The sequence below is a fragment of the Marmota marmota genome, unplaced genomic scaffold (genome assembly GCF_001458135.2).
Source record: "Marmota marmota marmota unplaced genomic scaffold, marMar, whole genome shotgun sequence".
NCBI classification, from domain to species: Eukaryota; Metazoa; Chordata; class Mammalia; order Rodentia; family Sciuridae; genus Marmota; species Marmota marmota.
Window position 1 is genome coordinate 6,234,307 of NW_026000076.1, and position 24,770 is coordinate 6,259,076.

Here is a 24,770-nt window from a genome sequence, read left to right on the forward strand (position 1 = left end):
TGGCGAGTGCCCCTGAGTTCAATCTCCAGTACCCCCCTACCCCCACCCCGCCAAAAAACAAAAAAAAAGAAAAACATGGTTTCTAAATTTACAGCTGTGGTAATTCAACAAATATTTGTTGAGTGCCTCTTATAAATCAGGTATAGTAAGCTGGATATTAGGAGGAAAAAACAATGGGAAAGATGCAGTTCATACACACGGAAATAAAGACAAAGGAAAGAAATAGATCCACACCAAAAAAAAAAAAAACTATGTGCAATATAATTCCTAACACGAATATATACAAAAAGAAATACTATCTAATCCATCCAGAAGCAACAGGCAGTGTTAAATAAGACTTCATTGAAACTCACTTTTTTTTTTAAGAGGGTTAAGTTGCTGAGAGCCATAGCCAAGTAGGAATGACACATGGCATTTTGGGTTGAAAGGTGATCCTGCTCAGGGATTAGGGTGGCTCCCGGTTTAGGGAGGATCCGGCTGGGAATAGGGCGGCTCCAGGATTAGGGTGGATCCTGCTGGGATTAGGGCGTATCCTGCTGCCTCAGGCGCCCACTCCTTTGGAGTTCCCTGTTGAGTTCTCCTGGGGTTCTGGGAGAAGTGGTGCGCAGAGCCGAGTAGAGGCAGGGTGTTCACAGGCAGGGTGTTCACGGGAAGTGTGGGTTGAGTGTCGGTGAGAGTTCGGGAATAAAGAGTTGCTGTTTGAATCTACAAGGTTTTGTGGTGGCTCGGGTATTTTGTGCCCAGACAGACTGCAGCTTTTGGAGGCCCGTACGGGGAACGCCTGAAGCTTGGAGGTTAAGTGAAATTGCTCGGCCCTGAAGGAGAGCGAAAGAATGGGTGACCATTTCAAAAAAACAATGTGTTCTTGTTTTGATTTATTTTGTTTTTATTTCAAGTTGCCTGTCCCTAGAACTTTCTCAGGCAAACTGGGGAAAACGGTTGACTCAAGGTTTGAAGTTGTTTGCCTCCGAGGAAGAGAAATTGTTAGAGGAAGGAGGCACCCTAGTAAGACCAAGAACAGTTAGGGCATATGTTGATACAATACAAAAATGTAGCCCAGGGCTTTTTAAAGAGAAGTTGTTGAATATATCACAATGGGACCATCATGGTATCCTGTAGAAGAATTGTTCTTCAACAAGAAAGAGATGGCTAGTTCTGTTTACTACACTTGTCTAAGATCTTGGTTTTTACAGACATCTGATTAATTTACAAAGCTAAAGTGTTAAAATATCAACGACTAAATATAAAATCAAGTACTCTTTATTAAGTTACATAAGGTAATATATTTAAACATTATGTGTGTTTTCATAAATTGGTAAATGAAAAAAAGTTTAATATTGCTTTGTGGCTGTGTCTTTGCTGAAACAAGGTTACTAAGTGTTAAGATTCTATCAGGTGTAACTTATATACAAAGAGTAGAAGAATTTTCAGTTGGGTTTCAATTATAATATTATAGTACCATAAAAAACATGAAAGTATTTCATCTTATTAAAGTGGAGTAATTTGTCTAAATTCAGAAATTTTATAAAGGTTGTTTCAGAATGTGAATTTATAAAAACGGTTAACGGCTAGAAAAGAGATATAAAAAGATTCAAGATGTAGAAATATATCTTAATATGGAAGGTTAAAGGAAAAAAGAAATGTTTTTAGATGAGACAATCTTTGTATGATAAAGTAAAAAGTTGTACAATGTCTAAGTAAGTTGCAAAAGGCTTTAAAAGGTTAAATTAAAGGTGGTTAAGATGCCTTTGTGGCAGAGGAAAGATTGTGTCATTCGAAGCCTAGATAATCTTAAAAACATTACTTAAAAAAACCCCATAAAAATGGAAAGATAATAGGATAAAAGCAATTTGGATAAAGAAGATTAAAAATTTAAAGAGAAAAACTTCAAAGACAAAAGTACAGAAAGGTTAAAAAAAAGATGGAAAAGATGTAGGAAGGGGCTGGGGATGTGGCTCAAGTGGTAGCGCGCTCGCCTGGCACACGTGCGGCCCGGGTTCGATCCTCAGCACCATATACAAAACAGAGATGATGTGTCCGCCGATAACTAAAAAATAAATATTAAAAAAAAATTCTCTCTCTCTCTCTCACTCTCTCTTTAAAAAAAAAGAAAAAAGAAAAGATGTAGGAAGATAAAAAAGATGTAGGAAGACAAGAATTTTAAACCCACAAAATAGGAAGAAAAAGAAAATTAGGAGGAAAAAAAAGCAACTAAGGATAAATATACAAACCTTAGAAGAAAACTAGAAGATAGAAACAAGATAAAAAATGGTTAAAAATGTCAAATAAAGGTATTTCAGATAAAAAATACAAAAAGCTAAGACAACTATTAGATACAGACATTCAAGACAGAAAAAGGTAGAAGAGAGAAGTTTAAAGTCAAATACTGGATAAAATAGAAGAACAAGGAGATTATTAGTAATTTTTTCAAAAAGCCCATCAACTTTAATTTCTGGTGGTGCAGAAATTAGAAGTCTCAGATGAGGGTGTTAAAATTTATAGACAAGAGCCAATTTAGAAAACGTTAAACTAAAAGAAAATTGGTTTAAAACCACATCAAAAAATTAAAAGGACTAAAGTAATTCTAAAAACTAAGGCAAAATGCTTTTGGAAGACTTAAATTTAAAAGGATCTTTAAATTTCCAAAGGATGCATTTAGGATATTTTGGAACATCATCCCTGAAGAAAAATCAGTTAATGTTTTATTTAACAGGAATCCCATACAATCCATAGGGACAAGGCATAGTTGAAAGAGCTCATTAAACTATTAAAATGTACTTATATTCTAACAGGACAATGGAAAGGTCCTGACCCAGTGATTGTCTGGAGTCGGGGTTCTGTTTGTGTGTTTCCACTGGGAGAACACCAGCCAATTTGGATTCCAGAGAGACTAACCAAAGTGATTTCTACAGACCAAAACGAAGATGATTTGACTCAAATCCATAACAGCTGATATACAGAGCTCCAGCTTGGCTATTCTTACATCTGTGACAGTGATTAACCAGGATGCTTTTTTCAATATCTATTGTATTATTGCCTTTTCCCACATCATAAAGTTCTATTTTATTTTTTGAGCTCATACAAACCGAGGTTAATGTTTTTCTGATCAGTTTTATTTTTTGACTGTGGAGTTTTTAAACATTGCAATGGAGATTTCACCTGTGTAAAGCTACAAGGCCTTATGTGTTGTATGTTTGTGTGCACACTTGTGTTTTGTGTTGTATGTCTGTATATGCGTATGTCCATATATCATATATGAGGAGCGCTCATGAAAAAATGGATCCGAATTTTTATTATTCACGTGATGTTAATGGTTTAATTTAAATTGGGTAAACAGCTGTTGAGAATTGTTTTAATATGTGTACAAATAAGGAGGTTAACAGATCTGTTTGTTTACTTTCACCTTTCCTTTTCATTATATTTAATAATTCTGTTCAGCATAATGTCAATTGTTCAGAAAATTGTTTTCTTAGTACCTGTTGGAATGTTACATTTTTTTTTTTTTTTTTAGCATCATTGCCAGAATTCCTATCTTCATCCCAGTGCCGGTGAAGACAAAGATAAAACCAAACTACAGCTTCTATGATAGCTATCACAGTAAACTGTATAAACTGATGCATCAACGAATAATAACTCAACAAGTAATGCTCAATCGAAGAGTTGATTTACTTTGGGAGGAAATGGACATATTGATAGATTCCTCCGCTTTGAACTGCTTGCAGAACTTGCCTGGACTATGTGTCACTTGTATGCATTGTGAACTATCTGTTGCTGCAGCGAATTGTGGTAGTGCTGGCATATCTTTGCTGATGGTGTCACCAGTGATACAATTTTTCCAAAGGAGCCGTCAATTGGCTTGGTGTCATGGCATTTATGTATCCTCCTCCCTTCTGCTAGTGATGGTCTAAAATTTGGGGGCCAACAGGGGTGAGGCAAAGAACCTCACCCCCCACTGGCACCAAGGCCAAATTTGGGGCCAACAGAGGTGAGGCAAAGAACCTCACCACCCCCACACACTGGTGCATAGGCCTATCCACAAGTATGGCTGTATGCTGGACCAGTAGTCAGTGACAGGTATGATCCAATTGCAGTGGTACCAACCTAAGACGGGAGGCTGACGCCTAGAGGTCAGCTCATCACCATATGTTGTACGGGACAACCTAACAGGCACGGTCCCTAAGCCACATTGCTTGTTGTTTAATTAAACAGAAGGGGGGAGATGCTGAGAGCCATAGCCAAGTAGGAATGACGCATGGCATTTTGAGTTGAAAGGTGACCCTGCCCAGGGATTAGGGTGGCTCCCGGTTTAGGGTGGATGCTGCTGGGAATAGGGCGGCTTCAGGATTAGGGCAGATCCTGCTGGGATTAGAGCGTATGTATCCTGCTGCCTCAGGTGCCCACTCCTTTGGAGTTCCTGTTAAGTTCTCGCGGGGTTCTGGGAGAAGGTGCGCGGAGCCAGTAGAGGCAGGGTGTTCACGGGAAGTGTGGGTTGAGTGTCGGTGAGAGTTCAGGAATAAAGAGTTGCTGTTTGAATCTACAAGGTTTTGTGGTGGCTCGGTTATTTTGTGCCCAGACAGACTGCGGCATTAAGTAATGGTAATGTAATAGTTAAGTAATTCAAAGATGAATTTCAGAGAGGACTTCATAAACCAAACAATATATGCAAAGGCACAAAGTCAATAACAGACAATTTTGTAAGAACAAAAACTTCAGTATAATTACACCTTAAATTTTAACAGTGAGAAACAGGCGAAGCTAACATTGGACAAATGAGAAAAAAAGCCCAATGTATAAAAGCCCACCTTGCAACTGAGCACAGTGGTATATACCTGTACTCCCAGCTATTTGGAAAGCTGAAACAGGAGGATACAGGTTCAAAAGCCATAGCAAGACCTTTGCAAAATAAAAAATAATTTTAAAAAGACTGGGGGCTGGGTGGGCTTGTGGCTCAGTGGTACATCACTTGCCTGGCATGTGTGAGGCCCTGGGTTCCATCCTCAGCACCGCATATAAATAAACAAATAGATAGATAAATAAATAAATTATTTGTTTTTGAAAAAAGACTGGAAGTATAGTTCAGCAGTAATAACTGGGTTCAATCCCCTGTAGAAAAGATAAATAAAGAGAGAAATCTTGCCTTTCTGTTTTATTTATCTTTATATATTCCCTGTGCCTAGCTCATAACAGTTTCTCAATATTGGATGAAAGAACAGGCAAATAAAAGAGACAACATGGGGACCCTAATCTGCAATAATCTATAAATAAGAAAGGGAAAACCTGAATTAGGGTCATAAAGAAGTAGGAATAAAAAAAAAATCTCCACATAATATGTCATTGAATGACTTACTTTATATACTTCACATTTACCAAGTTTTAAAAAATAATCATGGTACCACTCTCTATATACAAGAAATAACTTTAGAGTGGAATGAACAGTTACCAATAATTAACTAATAAGCAAATAAGAAATTCAGAATAACTCCTAGGTTTTTAACTTGAGGACTGAGACTGGGATAGGGGAAATCAGGAGGAAGGCAGTAATGAAATTAAATCATCAAGCCAGGCAAGGTAGCCCAGCCTGTAATCTCAGTGGCTCGGGAGGCTGAGGCAGGAGGATCACAAGTTCACAGCCAACCTCAGCAATGGCAAGAAGCTAAGCAACTCAGTGAGACCCTGTCTCTAAATAAAATATAAAATAGGGCTGGGGATGTGGCTCAGTAGTTGAGTGCCCCTGAGTTTAATCTCTGTGGTACCTCCCCAAAATTAAATCATCAAGACTTCATCCAAAAAAGGATGTCCACTAGGAAAAATACTCATTAAAACCTGACCATATAATAAGTGTGGGAGACCAACCTTGCACGTGACTGAGTCCCACTCCCGCTGGGTGCTGAGGTGCTCAGTCACAGAAATGTGGCAGAGCTTTCCCCACCCTTCTTGGGTTTGAGGGACAGTATCTTGTGCATGGATGTGTCTTGCTACAGCCCCATGGGTGGAGCTACGCTCACCTGTTCCTTTTTAATATTACTCCTTGCCCTGTTTAGGATACAATGTTCCATGGAAGTGCCTTGTGTGTGTCCCCCTATCTTACTGTGCCCTTGGGTGACAGCAGACATCATGAAACTAGACTCAGCCCTCTGAAACCTGACCCCTTGCCTCATTTGAATAGCTTCTCCTTAATAAAAGGGGGCAGCTCATACTCTCTCTCTCTCTCTTCCTGCAGACCCTTAAGGTCAGGAGACATCACAGCAACCCCAAAGAAAAAGGTATTTGTGTCTCTTGTGTGGTTATTTTGCACAGCCCAGTTAACCCAGTTTACCTGGAGTGACCCCTGAGTGTTTTAGTCACGAATGAAACCCGGCAATAAAGGAAGTGTGAACAATTTCAAATTATAAAATCTTACAGTATATGTTCTTTGGCTACAATGCTATAAGATTAAACATCAATAAGAAGGTAACTTTTTTAAAAGTCTGAAAGTTGAGACATACACTTTTAAAATAATCCCGGTTTCTCCCACAAATAAACTGCACAGAGAGAGAGGGCAAGATGTAGGCAGAACCTATAATTGAAAAAATTTAAAAACATTTTAAAATTAGCAAATTAAAATAAAACCCTTAAGCACACTTGCACAATTAGACTTAAAAAAATAGTAATGACATAAAATAGGATTATGATTACCTTTGAGTGATGGAAGGGCCAGAATTTGGGCTTCTGGTTTAGCTAGAAATGTTCTATTTCTTGACCCCAGCATGTTACAAAAGTGTTCCCTTTGTAACAGGAACCTAAAAATTTATTGACCTATAAACTTATCCTATGCAGTCAACTTGTGCTGACATTAAAAAGGTTGTTGGTTTTTTATAAAGTTAACATCCTTAGAGATCTGAGAAACACTGTATCCATGAAATAAGAAAAATAAGGAGCTCTAAGATACAAAATTATAACCAAAATAAAAATTTAATAGATGAAAAACAAAAAGATAATAAAAGGAAAAAGAATAAGAAAATCAAAGGATAATCTAAAAATCTAACGTGAAAACAGATGGTGGGGAGAAAATTATCAAAGAAAAAAATTAAAGAACATTTCAGAACTAAAGAAAAGGAGTCACCAGATTGAGAAGGCCATCCATGACAAGAAAATCAAGAATGAAGCTACTATGTTCAGCAGCGCAAGGTGGTGTGTACCTATAATCCCAGCAATTTGGGAGGCCGAGGCCCTTAGCAACTCAGAGAGACACTGTCTCTAAATAAATATAAAAACTGTCTGGGGATTTGGCTCAGTGGTCAAGTGTCCCTAGGCTCAATTCTCAGTTCCCGCCCCCCCCCCAAAAAAAAACTACAAAACTATGTTTAGAAAAAAAGGTATCAACTCACAAAGGACTTAGAATGATACTACTATCATAGCAACATTAGAAGCTAAAAGCCTGAAAAACTATTCACTTAAAAATCTGATTGAAAAATTAATTCTAAGCAAGGTCTGGTGGGGCACACCTGTAATCCTGCAACTCTGGAGGCTGAGGAAGGATTTCAAGTTCAAGGCCAGCCTAAACAACCCAGTGAGACCATCTCAAAATAAAATAAAAGGGCTAGGGGCTGGGGCTGTAGCTCAGTGGCAGAGTACTTGCCTAGCATGTGTGAGGCACTGGGTTCAATCCTTAGCACCATACAAATAAAATAAAGGCATTTTGTCCATCTACAACTACAAAAAATAAATTAATTAATTAAAAAATAAATAAAAATAAAAGGGTTGGAGATGTAGTTCAATGCTAAAGCACCCATGGGTTCCATCCTTCTATCCCCAGCACCATAAATACATACTTACTAAGTGAAAACCAACTTTATAATCAACTGAATTATCAATGAAGAGTGAGAATAAAATCAAAACATTTTCAGATTCATCACCTTTCTATAAGCCTGATAGAAGAAAGTGAGTAAAGGAAATAAAAGGCAGACATTGAATTCAAGAGATTGAACACAGTAGAGAGGTAAAAAGAACAACCATGTAAGTCTACATAGCCACAAATCCAAATGAGAGCAGAACTCCATGAGGGTATTTCTGAGAAAAAATAAATGGAAAAAAAGAGTGTGTGTATGACAAATGACATTGTGGAAAAGCACACGGTGAGAAAAGATGTGTGAAGATTTCTATGTTAAAATAAACTAGGCAAATTTGTTTTTTTTTTTTTTTTTTGGGGGGGGGGGTAGTACCAGAGATTGAACTCAGGGTCACTCTACCACTGAGCCACATCTCTAGCCTTATTTCATATTTTATTAGAGACAGGGTCTCACTGAGTTTGCTTAGCGCCTCACTAAATTGCTGAGGCTGGCTTTGAACTCAAGATCCTCCTGTCTCCAACTCCTGAGCTGCTGGGATTACAGGAGTGCACCACAGAGCCCGGAGCAAATTTCGGTTTTAATGAAATAATTTTTAAACCCAATTATGTTAAGAAAGAAATATAATTCCTGAAACAGCTAAAAGCTAACAAATGTTTGGCACTTTTCTAAATTCTTTGCATATACTAACTCATCTAACTCTCACAACTATTTCTATTCTACATGGTTCATATGTAAATAATTTTTATATAAACAAATGAAAACAGCTTGAAATTTTTTATAAAACCATACTGAAATAATAGGGGGAGGGGATGAAAGAAATTCCTCATCTAACAGTATAAGAACATAAAGACTTCAAAGTTGATGAATCAAGTTGCAGTGATACAAATTGGACTGCAAGTTTGAGATCAGCCTAGGCAACTAGACCTACTGTCTCAAAATTTAAAAAAATGAGGAGCTGTGGTTGTGGCTCAGTGGTGGAGTGCTCACCAGTGCAATGCACTGGGTTTGATCCTCAGCACCACATAAAAATTAAAAAAAAAAAAAAATTAAAAGGGCTGGGATGTAACTCAGTGGTACAGTACCTCTGGGTTCAATCCCCAGTACTAGGGTTGCAAGATAGAAGATGATGTAGTGCTATTTTACTTAGAAATATAAAGAAATAGCTAAGGCTTAGAAATAGTTGTCTGGCTGGGTACAGTGGCACACATCTGTAATGCCAACAACTTGGAGGGCCAAGGCAGGAGAATCACAAGTTTGAGGCCAGCCTCAGCATCTTATCAAGACCTCAGCAATTTAAGGAGACCTTGTCTCAAAATTTAAAATATTAAAAATGTATTAGTGCCTCTGTGGTAAAGTACCTCAGTGGTAAAGTGCCCCAGGCTCAATTCCCTGATTCTAAATAAATTAGTAAATAAATGTAGTTGCCTCTAAGGAGTCAAAAAGGGTGGAATTACAGACAAGAAACTTCATCTTTTCACTAAAAGCCTTTTTTTTAAAAATATTTTTTTAAATTGTAGATGGACACAATACCTTTATTTTATTTATTTTTATGTGGTGCTGGGGATCGAACCCAGTGCCTCTCACATGCTAGGCAAGCATTCTAATTTTATAACTCCCTGACATTTTAAACTCTTACCAAGCGAAACTTTGATAAATATTAAAAACTTAAAAAATAAAAAACGATAAAACCAGTGAGACAAACCCTTGGTTATATCAATATCCACAGCAGTGTTTCACAAAGGGCAGTCTCTGGAATACCAGAGTTCTATAGAATGTTAATAGTTGATATGTAAAAAAATGGTTCCAATAATTAAGTAAATGGAAAGACTTTTTCACAGGACTTCCTTGAAGCCTATGTGACAACATACTTCATAATATTTCCTTAATGTTAAACCACAGGAACTCTCAATTCCCTTCTCCTGAAACAGCTCAAGAAACTATTGTTTTAGGCACTGGTTCTCAATTAAAATCCATAAACTAGAACCAGTCTTCACAATGAAAAAGGAGGACAACAAATTAAGTATTTATGTTAAAGTCAACTACCTTAAAAGACCATTTTGTATTGAGAGCATATTCCTCTTCTTTATGTTTATTTATTGATTTTGGTTCCAGGGATTGAAACCAAGGGCAATTAAGCACTGAGCCACATCCCCAGCCCTTTTTGTTTTATATTTTGAGACAGGACCTTAAACTTGCAATCCTCCTGTCTCAGCCTCCAGAGTCTCTGGGATTACAGGCATGTAAAACCACACCCACCTTGAGAGCTTACATTGTTAAATGTAAGCTAAAGTGTCTTATGAAAAGATGGTGATCAGTGGCAATTTTTAAAAACATTCTTAAAAACTTTCCAAAATAGTGCTGGGGTTGTGGCTCAGCTGTACAGCGCTCACCTAGCATGCATGAAGCACTGGGTTCGATCCTCAGCACCACATAAAGTAAATTAAAGACACTGTATCCACCTGTAACTTTTAAAAAATAAATAAATAAATAGAACTTTCCAAAATAAAAAGCTAACAACCCTGCAGTGCACTATTCCAACCCTGTCAAAGAGATCAAATGGTTCATAAAAGTCAAGTATAGGAATCTTTGAAAAACTATGATTTGCTGAGTTTAGCTTATTCTAAAATCTTAGCTCCTCAAGGAGCTCATAGAAGATTGGAAGTGTGGGAGAAAAAACACTAAAGTATTCATATTGGTTACAAAAATGGAGAATTTGTTGAAACAAGAAAAATAACCTAACCAAGTGTTTTCAAATATTCTCGCAAACCTTCTTACTTTCACACACTGATGATTAAGTGAATCTTCTGTGTAAAATACATACTAAAAGCAGAATCAAACAATTTTCCAGCTTCAAGTAAACAAATGGAATTTGTACCTTAAATTACAACACCTTGCTTATCACTGATCTCTAAAACTTTACAATGTTATAAGATGGGTATTTAAAATGTCGCTTAAGTAAATTAATTAAGGCCTGTATTTAGCCACACATTTATTGTCAATTACAAAATTTTTAAAGCAAAAAACTCTTAACATTGTTCTTAATTTCACCTCACTTGACTGAAACTTCTCCACTCTTACACCTCTAGAATTAGCCCTCTAGAATTAAAAATAGCTTAACCACCTAACAGTAAAGGCAATGACAGAGTTGTTTACACTTTCAATGAGTGTAGCTTTTGTACTCTTCATGAAATTACAGAAAATATTTTTAACCATCTTAGAATTAAGGATAAAAATACCAGTTTTATAGACATGTTTGTATGTTCAGGTTTTTGCAATCTAATAAAACTTATGATCACAAAAGATTTTTAAAAGTATAAAAATATAAATTTTAACTTTCAAAAAATCATAAATAACACTGTCAATATAACATATCAGGTGTTTCCAGAATAGCAAAGAGATTTCAAAAATAAATCAGATTTTTTTAAAAAATAAGAAAACTGGTTAAATTTTCATCACATTATCTACAACCATCTAAAACTATTTGTGCAAATGGAAAACAGTGGCTCTACAATGACATCTGAACTCTGGCTAACACTAACGTTAGTTTGCAGATCTTTGATGATATATTAGTTTTGAGATGACTACCTACAATACAATGGCTAACAGAAAAAGGTTAACTACAGACTTAAAACACCAAAATTTTTGAGGCCAATTAATATACATAAAAACAATAGATGAATGAAATTGTGCACATACATTAAAAAGTCTAGAACTGTAAAGTTGTTTACACTTACACAAATAAGACTCCATTAATAATTCAGGCAAGATTAAAATGAATGGAAAGTACAGAATTTTCACTATAATCCTACAGACTACAGCCCTAAAATCAATGAAGAAAAAATAATAGAACTGAGATGCACTTGCGTCAAGCCACTGTCTTATTAAATAAGTGTTAAAAAATAAAATAAAAAAAAAAGTATGAACTGGATTCCAGTTAGGAACTAAGGTCACAAAATACAGAGGGGAGGGCAAGAACATATTCAGAATTAACAAGTAGGAAACCAGGTCATCTGTTGTTGTTGTTGTTGTTGTTGTTTTAATATTTATTTTTTAGTTTTCGGCGGACACAACATCTTTGTTTGTATGTGGTGCTGAGGATCGAACCCGGGCCGCATGCATGCCAGGCGACCGCGCTACCGCTTGAGCCATATCCCCAGCCTGAAACCAGGTCATTTGTGATCACTATCAAGTCTCCTGCACACAGTATATTTAGTCACAGGGCTTTTATAGGTCTAACTGAAGTCATCCACTAGTGATAAAATCATGTACTTCTAGAGATGGTTCAACTTGGCTGTCAGGTTTCCTGGAGTAACAGCTGATTGCCCTTGATTTTGACATAATAAAATGCTGAAGGACAACTGTCTCTAGCATTTGGGTCAGGGTCCAGGGTCGGGGGTGGAGGTAATGAGGATTGATCCCAGGGGTGATTTACCACTGAGCTATATATTCCCAGCCCCTTTTTGTTTTGTTTTGAGACAGACTATCGCTAGGTAGCTAAGGGTCTCACTAAATTGCTGAGGCTGGCCTCAAACTTGCTACCCTCCTCTCTCAGCCTTCTGAGTTGCTGGAATTACAGGACTGCACCACAGTACCTGGCCTCTAATATATTTTTTTTCCAAAGATATGCATTTAAGAGTATCATATATGCAAATACACAAGGATTTTATAAATATTTCTTCAAACATCAACACAACTGGTACATTGATATTAGACTGAAAATGCTACAAATCAAATATTGCACATTTACTTTTCTCCTCCCCAAAAAATGTCTTTTCATCTCTAGATCCAGCCATACTGGACTCCTATCAAGTCTTCAAAAACCAAGATCTGGCCAGGCATAGTAAGTAGTATGTACCTATAGTCTCAGCTACTCAAGATAAAGAAGCAAGAGGATTACTTGAGCCCAGGAGTTCAAAGCCTGTCTGTGCAACATATTGAGATCCTGTTTCTATGGGGGTGGGGGGGGGAGATCTTTCCCACAAGGCATTTATACATATTATACCTCCTACCAAAATTACTTTCCCCTCTCCTCCATTTTTTGCAAAACTGATTCTCCCAAATAATTGCTATAAAAATAGGTACACTCTCCAATATTGTCAGAGAACAATTTTTTAAAATGTTTATAACCTTCATTTAACTTTTAAAATTAAATTAATTTTAAAAACTGACAAATACAAATAAAGAATATAGGGCTGGATTGTAGCTCAGTGGTAGAGCCCTTGCCTAGCATGTGTGAGGCACTGGGTTTGATCCTCAGCACCATAGAAAAATAAATGAAATAAAGGTACTGTGTCCATGTACAACTAAAAATTTTTTTAATTATTAAAAAAAGAATATAATAATCACCAGTATACCTTTCATTTATATTTACCAATTAATTACCCCCCCTTTTTTCTGCATACTTCACAAGGCAGTGAAAATATCTGTTGTTCAACAAACATATTTCTAACACCTAAGACTATATTCCACATAGGAAGTTGTCAACATATATCTGTCGAATAAAGAAACTCTTCATAATATACACCAAAGTACAGTACTTTCTTTAAGATGGATAGCCAATAGTTGTTTGTTGTTTACTCAAGATTAAGAAGTAATGTCATGGGCCTGGGGTTGTGGCTCAGTGGTAGAGCGCTGGACTAGCACATGTTAGGCCCTGGGTTCGATCCTAAGCACCACATAAAAATAAATAAATAAAACAAAAGAATTGTGTCCATGTACAACTAAAAAAATATATATTATGTGAATGATTTATATGATGTGAATAATTTATGTGATTTATATTATGTGAATGATTTGAAATTATAAACTTTTTTTTTTTTTTTTTTGTACTGGGTAAGTGCTTTTATTTAACCAGGGCAGCAAAAACTATCCTTCTATCTATCTAATGATGGGGAATTCATAAACTACTACCAAAAAATCTTCAGACTGAAAAACATGGGGGGAAAAAAACATTCAGACTGAGAGTCAATAGAGGGGTTCAAGTGCCCATAGGAATCTTAAACTAATCTGAAGACAGAAGAAAGTAATGCTCTTCTCAATGAAAATTGGTTACTGTTTCAATATGTTTAAAATATATTCCTATTGTAAAACTGTAATTCTAAATAAACAAACAATTCCAACTCTACTATGAAGAGGAAAGTGGTACATGTGCTAGATGCTTCTCAATGAGCTAAAAACTCAAAATGGTTAAAACCTAGTCTCCTCAACTCAGAGAACTTGAAATTAGGAGAAAACCCATAACCTATTTTTCAAAAAGTTTTAGGTATTACCATAGACCAGTGGTAGAGCATGTGCTAAGCATATGCAAGGCTCAGGGTTCAATCTCCAGAACCAAAACAAATGAAATTTAGGTGCTATAACTAGTGTTGTGGTTTAGATATGAAGTGTCCCCCCAAAAGCTTATGAGACAATGCAAAAAGGTTCACAGGTGAAATTATTATGACAGCTTTAGACTAATAAGTGGACTAATCAGATATGGATTAACTGGATGGTAACTGTAGGCAAGCAAGGTGTGGCTGGAGGACATGAATCACTGGAGGCATGCCTTTAGGGTTTATATTTTGTAGCTGGTAAGCAAAGCACTCTCTGTGCTTCCAGGTGCCATGTTCTGAGCTGATTTCCTCTGCCATGCCCTTTGGCCATGATGTTCTACCTCACCTCCAGCCCAGAGCAAAGGAGTCAGTCATCTACAGACTGAGACCTAACTGTGAGCCCCAAATAAACTTTTCCTTCTTTACATTGTTCTTATCCATTCTTTTGGTCTACAACAAACATATCTTCAATAATGTACCAAAAAAAAAAAAAGAAATTTTCTTAAATATGATGATCACTTCCGTTATGTATACACATTCTGAAAGAATAACCTGGTTAAAGATCTGTTGGGATACTAATCTCTTTGCTCAAAAGGTAGGATAATAGCTCAGAGAAAAGAGAAGCTAAAAGGAAAAGAGAAAGAGAAATTCCTCAACTTTCTCCTCATCCCCTTTTCCTTAAACCCATCCACTTCTCTAAAGACATGCCTCTTTTCTCAAGTACTAAAAAGATCTTATATCAAGAATCTTACTTCATCAACAACTTCCCTTCCTTTATTTTTAAATCCCCTCCAATTCTCCTTGATGTAAACCTGCCATAATCAAAATAAAACAAAAACAACAAAAATTCTTATAAACCACTTCTCCATTTTTCTCCTTCTTCTCACCAATAAACTTAGAAAAGCACTTTCCACTTACTCAATCTGTAACAAGCTGACTTCTGTCCTGATCACTGTAAACAACTGCATCAAAGACCTCCAAATACCAGACAAGTCTTTCAGTTCTCACTGTACCCAATCTTTGATAATAACTGATGATTATGATCTATTTCCTGAAATTGTCTTCTCTTGGTTCCTGCAATGATACCTGCCATGTGCAGTATGTGCCTTTTCTCCAACTTCTCTGGCCATTTCTGTTTCCTGTAGATTCTTCCTTGTCTGCTTAATCCTTAAATATTCAAGCTGTCTGGAATTCCCTCCTCCTGTTCTACACATTTAGCTTGTCCTGAGTAGACATCTACTCCTAAAGCCTCACCTAATTTTTCTGTTGACAATTTCTAAATCTCATATCTTCAGTCCCATTCTATCCTGAAAAACCTTCAGATCCTTTTTCTAATTGCTTACTCTCTATCTGGATTCTTCTAGCACCTTTAACTTAACTAACATCAAATTCTTCAAACTTCTTCCCTTCCTTCAGTAGTTCCTGACTTACTGCCATTCCTAGCTGACCATTTCTCAAACTAGAAATATGTGGTCCTTGATTCCTCCATCTTCCCTAACCCAGCAAATATTCACCAAACCCTGCTGTTTCTTTCTTTAAAACCCCCCAATATCACCAAAACCACTGCCTTACTTTGGGCTATTAGCTCCTCCACAATTACTAATAACTCCCTACTGATCTTCCTGTCACTAACTTCATAGCTTATTTAGTGCCCCTCCCCTCGTGCTGAGGACGGAACCCTTAGGTAAGAACTGTAATACTGAGTTGTAGTCCCAGCCTTTTATCCACTTTCAATTTACAATTAGAAAAATCTATTTTAGTCACTAACTTCTCAGTCTAAAGAACTGCAACAACAGATCCTAACACCTAGAGAAGTCATCTAAGAAGACCTCATTTTCACATTTTAATGCAAAAAAAAAAAAAAAAAAGGTAAAATAATCTTAAAACTAATGCTACTTTTTGTTTGGGGGGGGTATACTAGGGATTGAACCCAGAGGTACTTTACCATTGAGTACATCTCCAGCCACCACCACCACCCACCCTTTTAGACAAGCTCTTATTAACTTGCTGAGGCTGGCCTCAAATTTGCAATCCTCCTGCTTCTACCTCTGGAATCAGAGATCATAGACAAGCGCCACCACTCCTGGCATAACTGACATATTTTATAATCACTAACTGTTCAAGTGGCAAAATATTCCCCATTTCCAACATATGAGAGTACTGGTGCACACACAGAAAATGACTATCAGCAGGCACTGGGAAAAATATTAGAGGAAATACTGAGGCATCTTTTATTCCCCTCGCCCAGCACTAAATCACTAAACAGTTTTAGGAGAGGATGGAGTACATAGTAAATGAAACACGTTCAGCTTATTTCCCAAAGTAAAAATCAAACACAACTTGTTCTTGCTAAGAATAAGCCCATGTTAGAGACCAGCAATGTTATATATTTTGATTCTTAGTTTTTTAAAATACTGTGTCATCAATACATTTGGTACAAAAATTGATACTGTGAAGAAAAATTCTGCTGTAAAATAAAACTCGGTGATTTGGAATCTACAAACCCCACCCCAAATGATCAGAATAAATTAATTCAGCAAGGTTGCAAAATATAATAGCAATAAACAGAAGTCAATTACATTTCTATACATTAGCAATAAAGATTCCGAAAATGAAATTAAGAAAAAAATCCATTTACAACAGTACCAAAAAAGAACAAAACACTTAGAACTAAATTTAACAGAAAAGAGACTTGTACAATGAAAATGACATAAAATCAGAAAAAAATTAGACTAGAAAGATATCCCATGTTCATGATGTTAACAATGCTAAAATGGCAATTCTCCCCCAAATCAATCTACAGATTTAATATGATGCCCATTAAAATCCCAGCTTGAAAAAAGTATGAAACCCCAAATAGCCAAACAATCCTAAAAGAACAAAACCTGAGGACTCACACATTCTAATATCAAAACCTATTACAAGGCAACAGTAATCAAGATGTGATGGTAGTATCATAGTATAGACATATAAATCAATGGAATAAAATTGACAATTCAGGTCAGGCATGGTGGCACATGCCTGTAATCCTAGCAGCATGGGAGATCGAAAATTCAAAACCAGCTTCAGCAAAAATGAGGCACTAAGCAACTCAGTGAGACCCTGTCTCTAAATAAAATACAAATTAGGGCTGGGGATGTGGCTCAGTGGTCGACTGTCCCAGAGTTCAATCCCCAGTACCACCACCAGCACCACCACCCCCCCAAAAAAAAGAATTCAGAAAACAAACCCTTCCATGTCTGGTCAATTTATTTTTGACAAGACTGTTAAAATAATACAATGGAGAAAGAATACTGTCCTCAGAAACTGGAACTACAAACCAAAGACTGAAGTTGGGTCCCTACCTCACATCATTCAAAAAATTAACTCAAATGGATCATGGGAAACTAAGTCAAAGAGCAAGGTAACCTCAATAATAAAACTGCATTTTTTTAAAACAATGGATCATGGACCTAAATGTAAGCACTAAAACTATAGAAGTTAAAGGAAGCATAGGGAGTAAATCTGTGTGACCTTGATAGACAATGGTTTCTAAGAGGCAACATTAGAAGCACAAGCAAAAAAAAAAAAAAAAGTGGGGGGTGAGTAAACTGACTTCAAAATTAAGAACTTTTCTGCTTCAAAGGACACAATCAACAAAATGAAAAGATACAAAATGGAGGGAAATGTTTGTAAATCATATTTTAGAGAAAGAACTTGTATCCAAAATATACAAAGAATTTTTGCAACAATAAAAAGACAACCCAGTTTTTTTTAATATTTAATTTTTAGTTGTAGCTGAACACAATACCTTTAGTTAATTTATTTACTGATTTATTTTTATGTGGTGCTGAGGATTGAACCTAGGGTATTGCACGGGCTAGGCGAGCACTCTACCACTGAGCCACAACCCCAGCCCTAAGACAACCCAGTTTTTAGTGGGTTGTCTTAGGAAACAGAATCTTATATCTTAAAAAACTAAAGAAGACCAAAGAAGCATTTATTATTTCCAATGAGTATGTGGAAATATGCTCAACCTCATCAGCTATCAGGGAATTGCAAATAGAAACAGCAAATACAACTTCCCACCCACCAGGATGATTATAATCAAAAAGACTTAATTGTCTTGGTGAAGACATGGAGAAATTAGAAATCTCATACTGGTGAGACTATGTAGGATGATTATAATCAAAAAGACTTAATTGTCTTGGTGAAGACATTGAGAAATTAGAAACCTCATACTGGTGAGACTATAGCATGGAACAGTCTTTAGAAAAGTCTGATAGTTCTCAAAATGTTTAAACAGTAATTCCACTTCTAAATATGTATCCAAGAGAAATGAAAATACACCTCCACACAAATCCTGTTCGATTATTACAGCATTACTAACAAGTCAAAAAAATGAAAACAATATAAATGTCCATCAACTGACAAATAGACAAAATATGTATTTTCATACAATAAAGTATCGATACTTGTTACAACATGGATGTATCTTGAAAACATTAGGTCACATAAACGGAGTCAAACACAAGATCACATATTGTATGATTCCATTACATGAAATGTCCAGAATAGACAAATCTACAGGCACAGAAAGCAGATTGACGGTTCCAAGGGCTGAGGGAGAAGGGAATGAAGAGTGACTGCTATTAAATAGAGATTGGGGGTTTTTCTTTTTCTTTTTTGGCATAATGACAGTTATTTTGAAATTAGACAATGGTAATAACTGTAGACTCTGTGACTATGCTAAAAAAAAAAAACACACACACAGAATTGCATGCCTTAAAAAGGTGGATGTGAGGAATGGGAGTGTGGCTCTGTGGTAGAGCACTAGACTAACATGTGAGAAAGTTTTGATTCTCAGCACTTCATATAAATAAAAAAGGCCCATTAGATATGAATTATGTATATATAAACATGGTAGTGAATTATATCTCAAGAGAACTGTTATTAAAAAAAACTATACAGTTGCTGGGCAAGGTGGTGCACAACTGTAATCCCAGTGATCCAGGAGGCTGAGGCAGAAGGATTATAAATTTGAGGCCAGCTAGGCACGGGGGCACATGCCTGTATTCCCAGGGGCTTGGAAGGCTAAGGAAGGAAGAATGGGAGTTCAAAGCCAGTCTCAGCAAAAGTGAGGCCCTACACAACTCAGTGAGACAGTCTCTAAGGAAAATACAAAGTAGGGCTGGGGATGTGGCTCAGTAGTCAACTGCCCCTGAGTTCAATCCCCAATACCACCACCCCCCACCCAAAAAAAAACAATTAAGTTTGAGGCTAGCCTCAGCAATTCAGAAATACCCTGTCTTAAAATAAAAATAAAATAAAATTTAAAAAAAGGACTGGGGATATAGCTCAGTAGTCCTCAGTACCAAAAAATAAAAATAAAAAGTTAAGATTTGTACATTTCAGAATGTGTAAATCTACCTTAAGATGTTTTTACAATAATAAAAACAAGGGCTGAGGATGTGGTTCAGGCGGTAGCGCACTCGCCTGGCATGCGTGTGGCCAGGGTTCAATCCTCAGCACTACATACAAAAACAAAGATGTTGTATCTGCCGAAAACTAAAAAAATAAATATTAAAATTTAAATAATAATAATAATAAAAGCAATGGAGTGGAATGGGTAGAAGTACAGATAAAACAAGAACCAATAATGCTTATTAAGTTCATTATATTCCCCTGGTTCACTATGCATGTTTGATATTTTCCTTAAGTTTTGTTTTTTTTTTAGTATAAAATTAACAGTAAACATTCCTAATCTCCATTTTCTGTTGTTTGTTGTTTCTTGACTTAGGAAACAGAATCTTAAATCTTAAAAAACTAGAAGACTAGAGAAGCATTTATTATTGTTATATGAAAATAGGTAAGACAAAGACATGATGTATGACAAAAATGAAGAATTCTTCATGTTAAAGTGAAAATTTGAATTGTTTGTTTTTTCTGGGGGGAGGGGAGAGAGGGTGTTGGGCATTTAACCCAAATACCCTTTGCCACTGAGCTACATCCCCCAGTTCTTTTTTTTTTATTTTTTATGTTGAGACAGGGTCTAAGTTGCTCAGGACCTTTCTAAATTGCTGAGGCTGGCCTTGAACTTGCAATCCTCCTGTCTTAGCCTCCCAAGTCACTGGAATTGCAGGCATGTGCCATAGCACCTGGCAAATTTCCTCAATTCTAAGACAGTTCCTCATCCTTGGGTTCCTGTGGTCTCCATGCTTCATAGATTAATAATTCCTAATATATTGATGTAACAACCCCTAATTGATATGCCCCTGTTACATATAGCCACTTAAATTTTAGTTTTAATGAAATTAAATTATAATTCAGTTCTCAGTCTCACTAGTTACATTTTAATGTTCAATATTCACATGTGGCTAGTGGCTTATTGGAATAGCAGTAACAGAACACTGATGATCATTGCAGAAAGTATTATTATGTAATACTACTCTAATTAATAAGAAACATCCACAATTTTGTCCAATTTAGGGTTGTTGTACTTATTTCCCTATAACAAACAAACTTTAAGAACAGGGGAAACAAGCATGAATATCAACCAAGGAACGCAGTTCATGAAAGTGCAGACTGATTAAAATAGCAGTTAAATTCTACTTTACAAACCAGCAACTACAGATTTTGATCATGGCAACGCCTAAGAGGCCAATTTCCCCAATGGCTAAAAGAGTATCTAGAATATGAATAAATCAAACTGTTTTATCAAAAACCTAATGAAAAGGTCTATAATTCATGACATCAAAGAATTAATAAGGCTGGGGGTTGTAGCTCAGTGGTAAAGCACTTGCCTAGCACACTTGAGGCATGGGTTCAATTCCCCAGCATCATATTAAAAGAAAAAATAAATAAATAAATGAAATAAAAGTATTGTGTCCACCTACAACTAAAAATATTTAAAAAATAAAAACAGTTAATGACCCCTTGCAGAATACACAGAATAAAATTCTTCTCAGAACAGAGCTTTGAGGTAACATGCATAACTAAAAGAACTATTAAATTTGTTTTGTCTAGAAAAAAGGTTTAACTATTTCTATTCATTTAATCCTAAAACTGTGTGTGCATTTAACTTTGATAGGTTTAACTTTCCATTAATACCCATTAACAGTATAGGTATGTGCTATCAGGAAACAAGTGCATTCTTTTTTTTTTTAATATTTTTAGTTGTAGATGGACACAATACCTTTATTTTATTTATTTTTATGTGGTGCCGAGGATCAAACCCATTGCCTTATATATGTGAGGCAAATGCTCCACCACTGACCTACAAGCCCAGCCCAAACAGGTGCATTCTTAATTCAAATACTTAGAATATTTTTAGTACTTCAGAAAAAACTGAAGGTGAGCAGATTTTAAAACGTGAATTCAAATACATTTCTATATTTAGGAATCCCAAAACAACAAAAAAACTTCACCTTGTATTTCCTCTCAAGCCATCACTGCAAGTACTTGAGAGTGTAAATAACATTCCCAATACAAAACAGAATGCTTTATGTTAAGTAATTTAAAATCAACTCTTTTCTTACCTAAACTACTGGACACCTAAAGCCTTAGTCAAAATGGTTCCACTTAAATCATTGTCGAACCTCTGAAAAGGTCACATAAGAATTTAAGTACATCTTTTTTAATCCACAATAAATACTTTTAAATTCAACTGTCTTTGTAATTCACTGCCCCCCTCCCCTCAAAAAAGGAAATTCTCAAGAAAAAATAAAAGCATGGAAATCAAAACCATCCTGTAGGCAAAGTAGTATACAGGAGGGTCACATGAAATAGATCTGAAGGAGAAAGTTACTACCACTAGAGCATCTGGAGTCAAATTAAATCAGCCACTATTTACATATTTCTAGCTCTGTACTGACCTCACATGGTGCTTTCCTGTATGTTAAGACACAGGTCTACCTGTGTTTTCATATTCGGATTAGTATTAGATGCTTTCTATCCTTAACCAAAGTTAAATGTTTTAAACACAGTAGTATTCTATAACCTTTCCCCATTATTCATGAACCCTCAATGTTCGTCAAAACACCCCGATAAATCCATCTGTTTCTGCTAATTGCTTCCAAAGAAAAACTCTAGCAACCAAGGACACCAGATTGTAAAACATGCAGTTAAGAGTTCTGGCATTACCCAACTACGTTGTTTAGAAATCTTGGCAAATTAGTTAAAATCCTTTAAACCGTAATTACCTCAGTTGTAAAACTGAATTCAATACAAATCCCAAGAAGGGATATGAATTAAATTTAACTGAACATTAGAAATGTCTCAGGTTTTCTTGTGTGCTCCAAATATAAGGTACCTCCCCCCATCTCATTTTCCCTTTCAGCTTTCAGGGTTTGCTTCCGGACTCCCCTTCAGTGTTCCCCTTATTCTCATACTATATCCAACCCATCCATTCGATCCCCCTCACTCCAATTCTACACAATTCTACCACCCTTAGCGCCCCCTAAGGTCCAAGGCAGCCCCTCCACTTGGTTCCCCCATCTCCTCCAGTCCCAATTTGCTAACGGCTCCTCACAGTTCCCCACCCCCTCGTCACCAGGTTCATCCTGCCCCTCCAACAGACTCCCGCCCCCAGGTTCCTTCCTGCCTTCCAAACGCAGCTTTCCCGTCTCAACGTTTTATCTTGTTCCTCCAACAGAATCCCCCAACGCCCTGCTCTTTCCTTTCGTCCCTATGCTTGTCCAACATTTAAATGACTATTCCTTCCCATCCATTCTTTTCAACATACACATAAATGCAAAGGCACCCACAGACAGAAGCCCCCCACCCCCACCTCGATCCTCCATCTTTCCCTTTTATACTTGCTTCCTTTCTTCCTTCTCTTTCCCCCACCCCCACCTCCTCCGGAAGAGTCGGTTCCCAGGCCAAGGTCTCACCTCATTCGGTCACTTCAGTGGTGCCAACCGCTTCATACAGGAAAATATAACCAATCACGTCCCCGTGGGCGCTTCCCCTGCGACTCCGAACACTTACTGGGTACCCGCCCCACCGGGAACCCCGCACATACGCACGCACAAAACGAGGTCCTCGGGGACGAGGGTTGTGGGTAGAGTGAGCCTTCCTATACCGGCCTCAAACACAGCCCACTTCGCTACAGCCCTTCGCCATTTTGGTTTCCCGCGGACTGCCGGTGCATTCTGGGAGCGCGGAGCTACTCCGGGGCCGAATGGCAGCTCTCCAGGGCCGCGGAGGGGCGGGGACTGCGCAGCGAGCGCGGAAGAACACCGCGCCCTGCGTCTTCGGACGGGGCTGAACAAAGAAGGACTCTTTAACATTGCGGTAGCTAAGTCCTTCCGCCGCCGGTGCTAACACAATAGTGAACGCTGGGCTCCAGATCGTTGGTTGTGCTACGCTGTTTGCTTCAAAGGAAAGACTTGTGTCCGACATTTAGCATGCGTATTCTGTCCGGTAGAAATAGCTCAGTCCTCTATATATGATGCTGAGCAAATTTCCTTTCCGTGGAGAAAACCTTAGCTAAGACTCGGATTTTTTTTTTTTTTACGTTCTTCTTAAAGCCCAGTGTTAGAATTCTCTTCAGCGGGGAGGAGACCCGGGAGGTCAAAATTAAATTGTGTTCAAAGATTGCTCTTCAGTCCCAAACTCTAATTAGGAGCAGCTTATGTGGAAGATTTTCAGATTTTTCCCCTAACAATGAAAAAGCTTTTCTCCATTTACCTGCTTTTCAATCTTTCCTAATTGTAATGAAATCTGAAAATAATCTCGTGCACAGTGGTTTATTTTAAAGAATACAGAACTTTCATACTAGAACAGACACTTAGCCTACTGCCGACAGGGGTCCCAACTGACAAGCTGTGCGAGTGCATGCTATTCTCTTTCACTTAGGTTAAGATATAACCCAGCTCTTTTTTTTTTTTTTTTTAAGATTTATTTTTTAGTTATTGGCGGACACAACATCTTTGTATGTGGTGCTGAGGATCGAATCCGGGCCGCACGCATGCCAGGCAAGTGCGCCACCACTTGAGCCACATCCCCAGCCCATAACCCAGCTCTTAATAGCCATGTGCAGGACCCTTATTTATAGTTTTGTTAAAATTTTTAAAATAATTTTATTTTTATATTATGTCACAGGAATAATGAATACATGTTTTTTGGTTTGTTTGTTTTTCTTTTTTTTTTTTTTTATTTGTAGATGAACACAATACCTTTATTTTATTTATTTTTATGTGGTGCTGAGAATTTAACACAGTACCGCCCTCACACATGCTAGGCAAGCGCTCTAACACCAAGCCACATCCCTAGCCCCTGTTTTTGTTTTTGTTTTTGTTTTGTTGTTGTTTTGTTTTGTTTTACTGAGAAAGTACCTCTTTGTGGCCTATCCTCCCTTTGCTCCTATTTTGAAAGGCATTCCTTCAGCCTATAAAAATTTGGCACATAAGCATGTTCGTTTTATCAATATTTTATCCACCATCATTACTGTTTCACTATGAGTTTTAAATTGCATACTATTCTAAGTAGTGTTATGAAATTTCACACTTTCCAACTGTCCTGCCCTAAATGTGACTCGTCCCTTTGCACAGCGTATCTATTTGGTCTACATTACCTGCCCATTCATTAGTCACTTAGTGTGTCAGTCATCAGATCTGTTGTCATGGTTTTGCAGAACTTATTTAACAGT

At 37.1% G+C, this 24,770-nt stretch overlaps 1 protein-coding gene across 1 annotated transcript in view; it reads right to left on the bottom strand.

Moving 5' to 3' along the window:
• The window catches only part of Mtf2 (metal response element binding transcription factor 2), a 59,894-nt gene extending 36,610 nt beyond the window's left edge, over positions 1-23,284 (bottom strand). The window contains exon 1 of the mRNA XM_048814508.1: positions 23,011-23,284. Within this exon, the coding sequence (XP_048670465.1) occupies positions 23,011-23,015 (5 nt within the window). The 5' untranslated portion in view covers positions 23,016-23,284. The remainder of the gene's footprint in view (positions 1-23,010) is intronic.
• Positions 23,285-24,770: the final 1,486 nt, after the last annotated feature.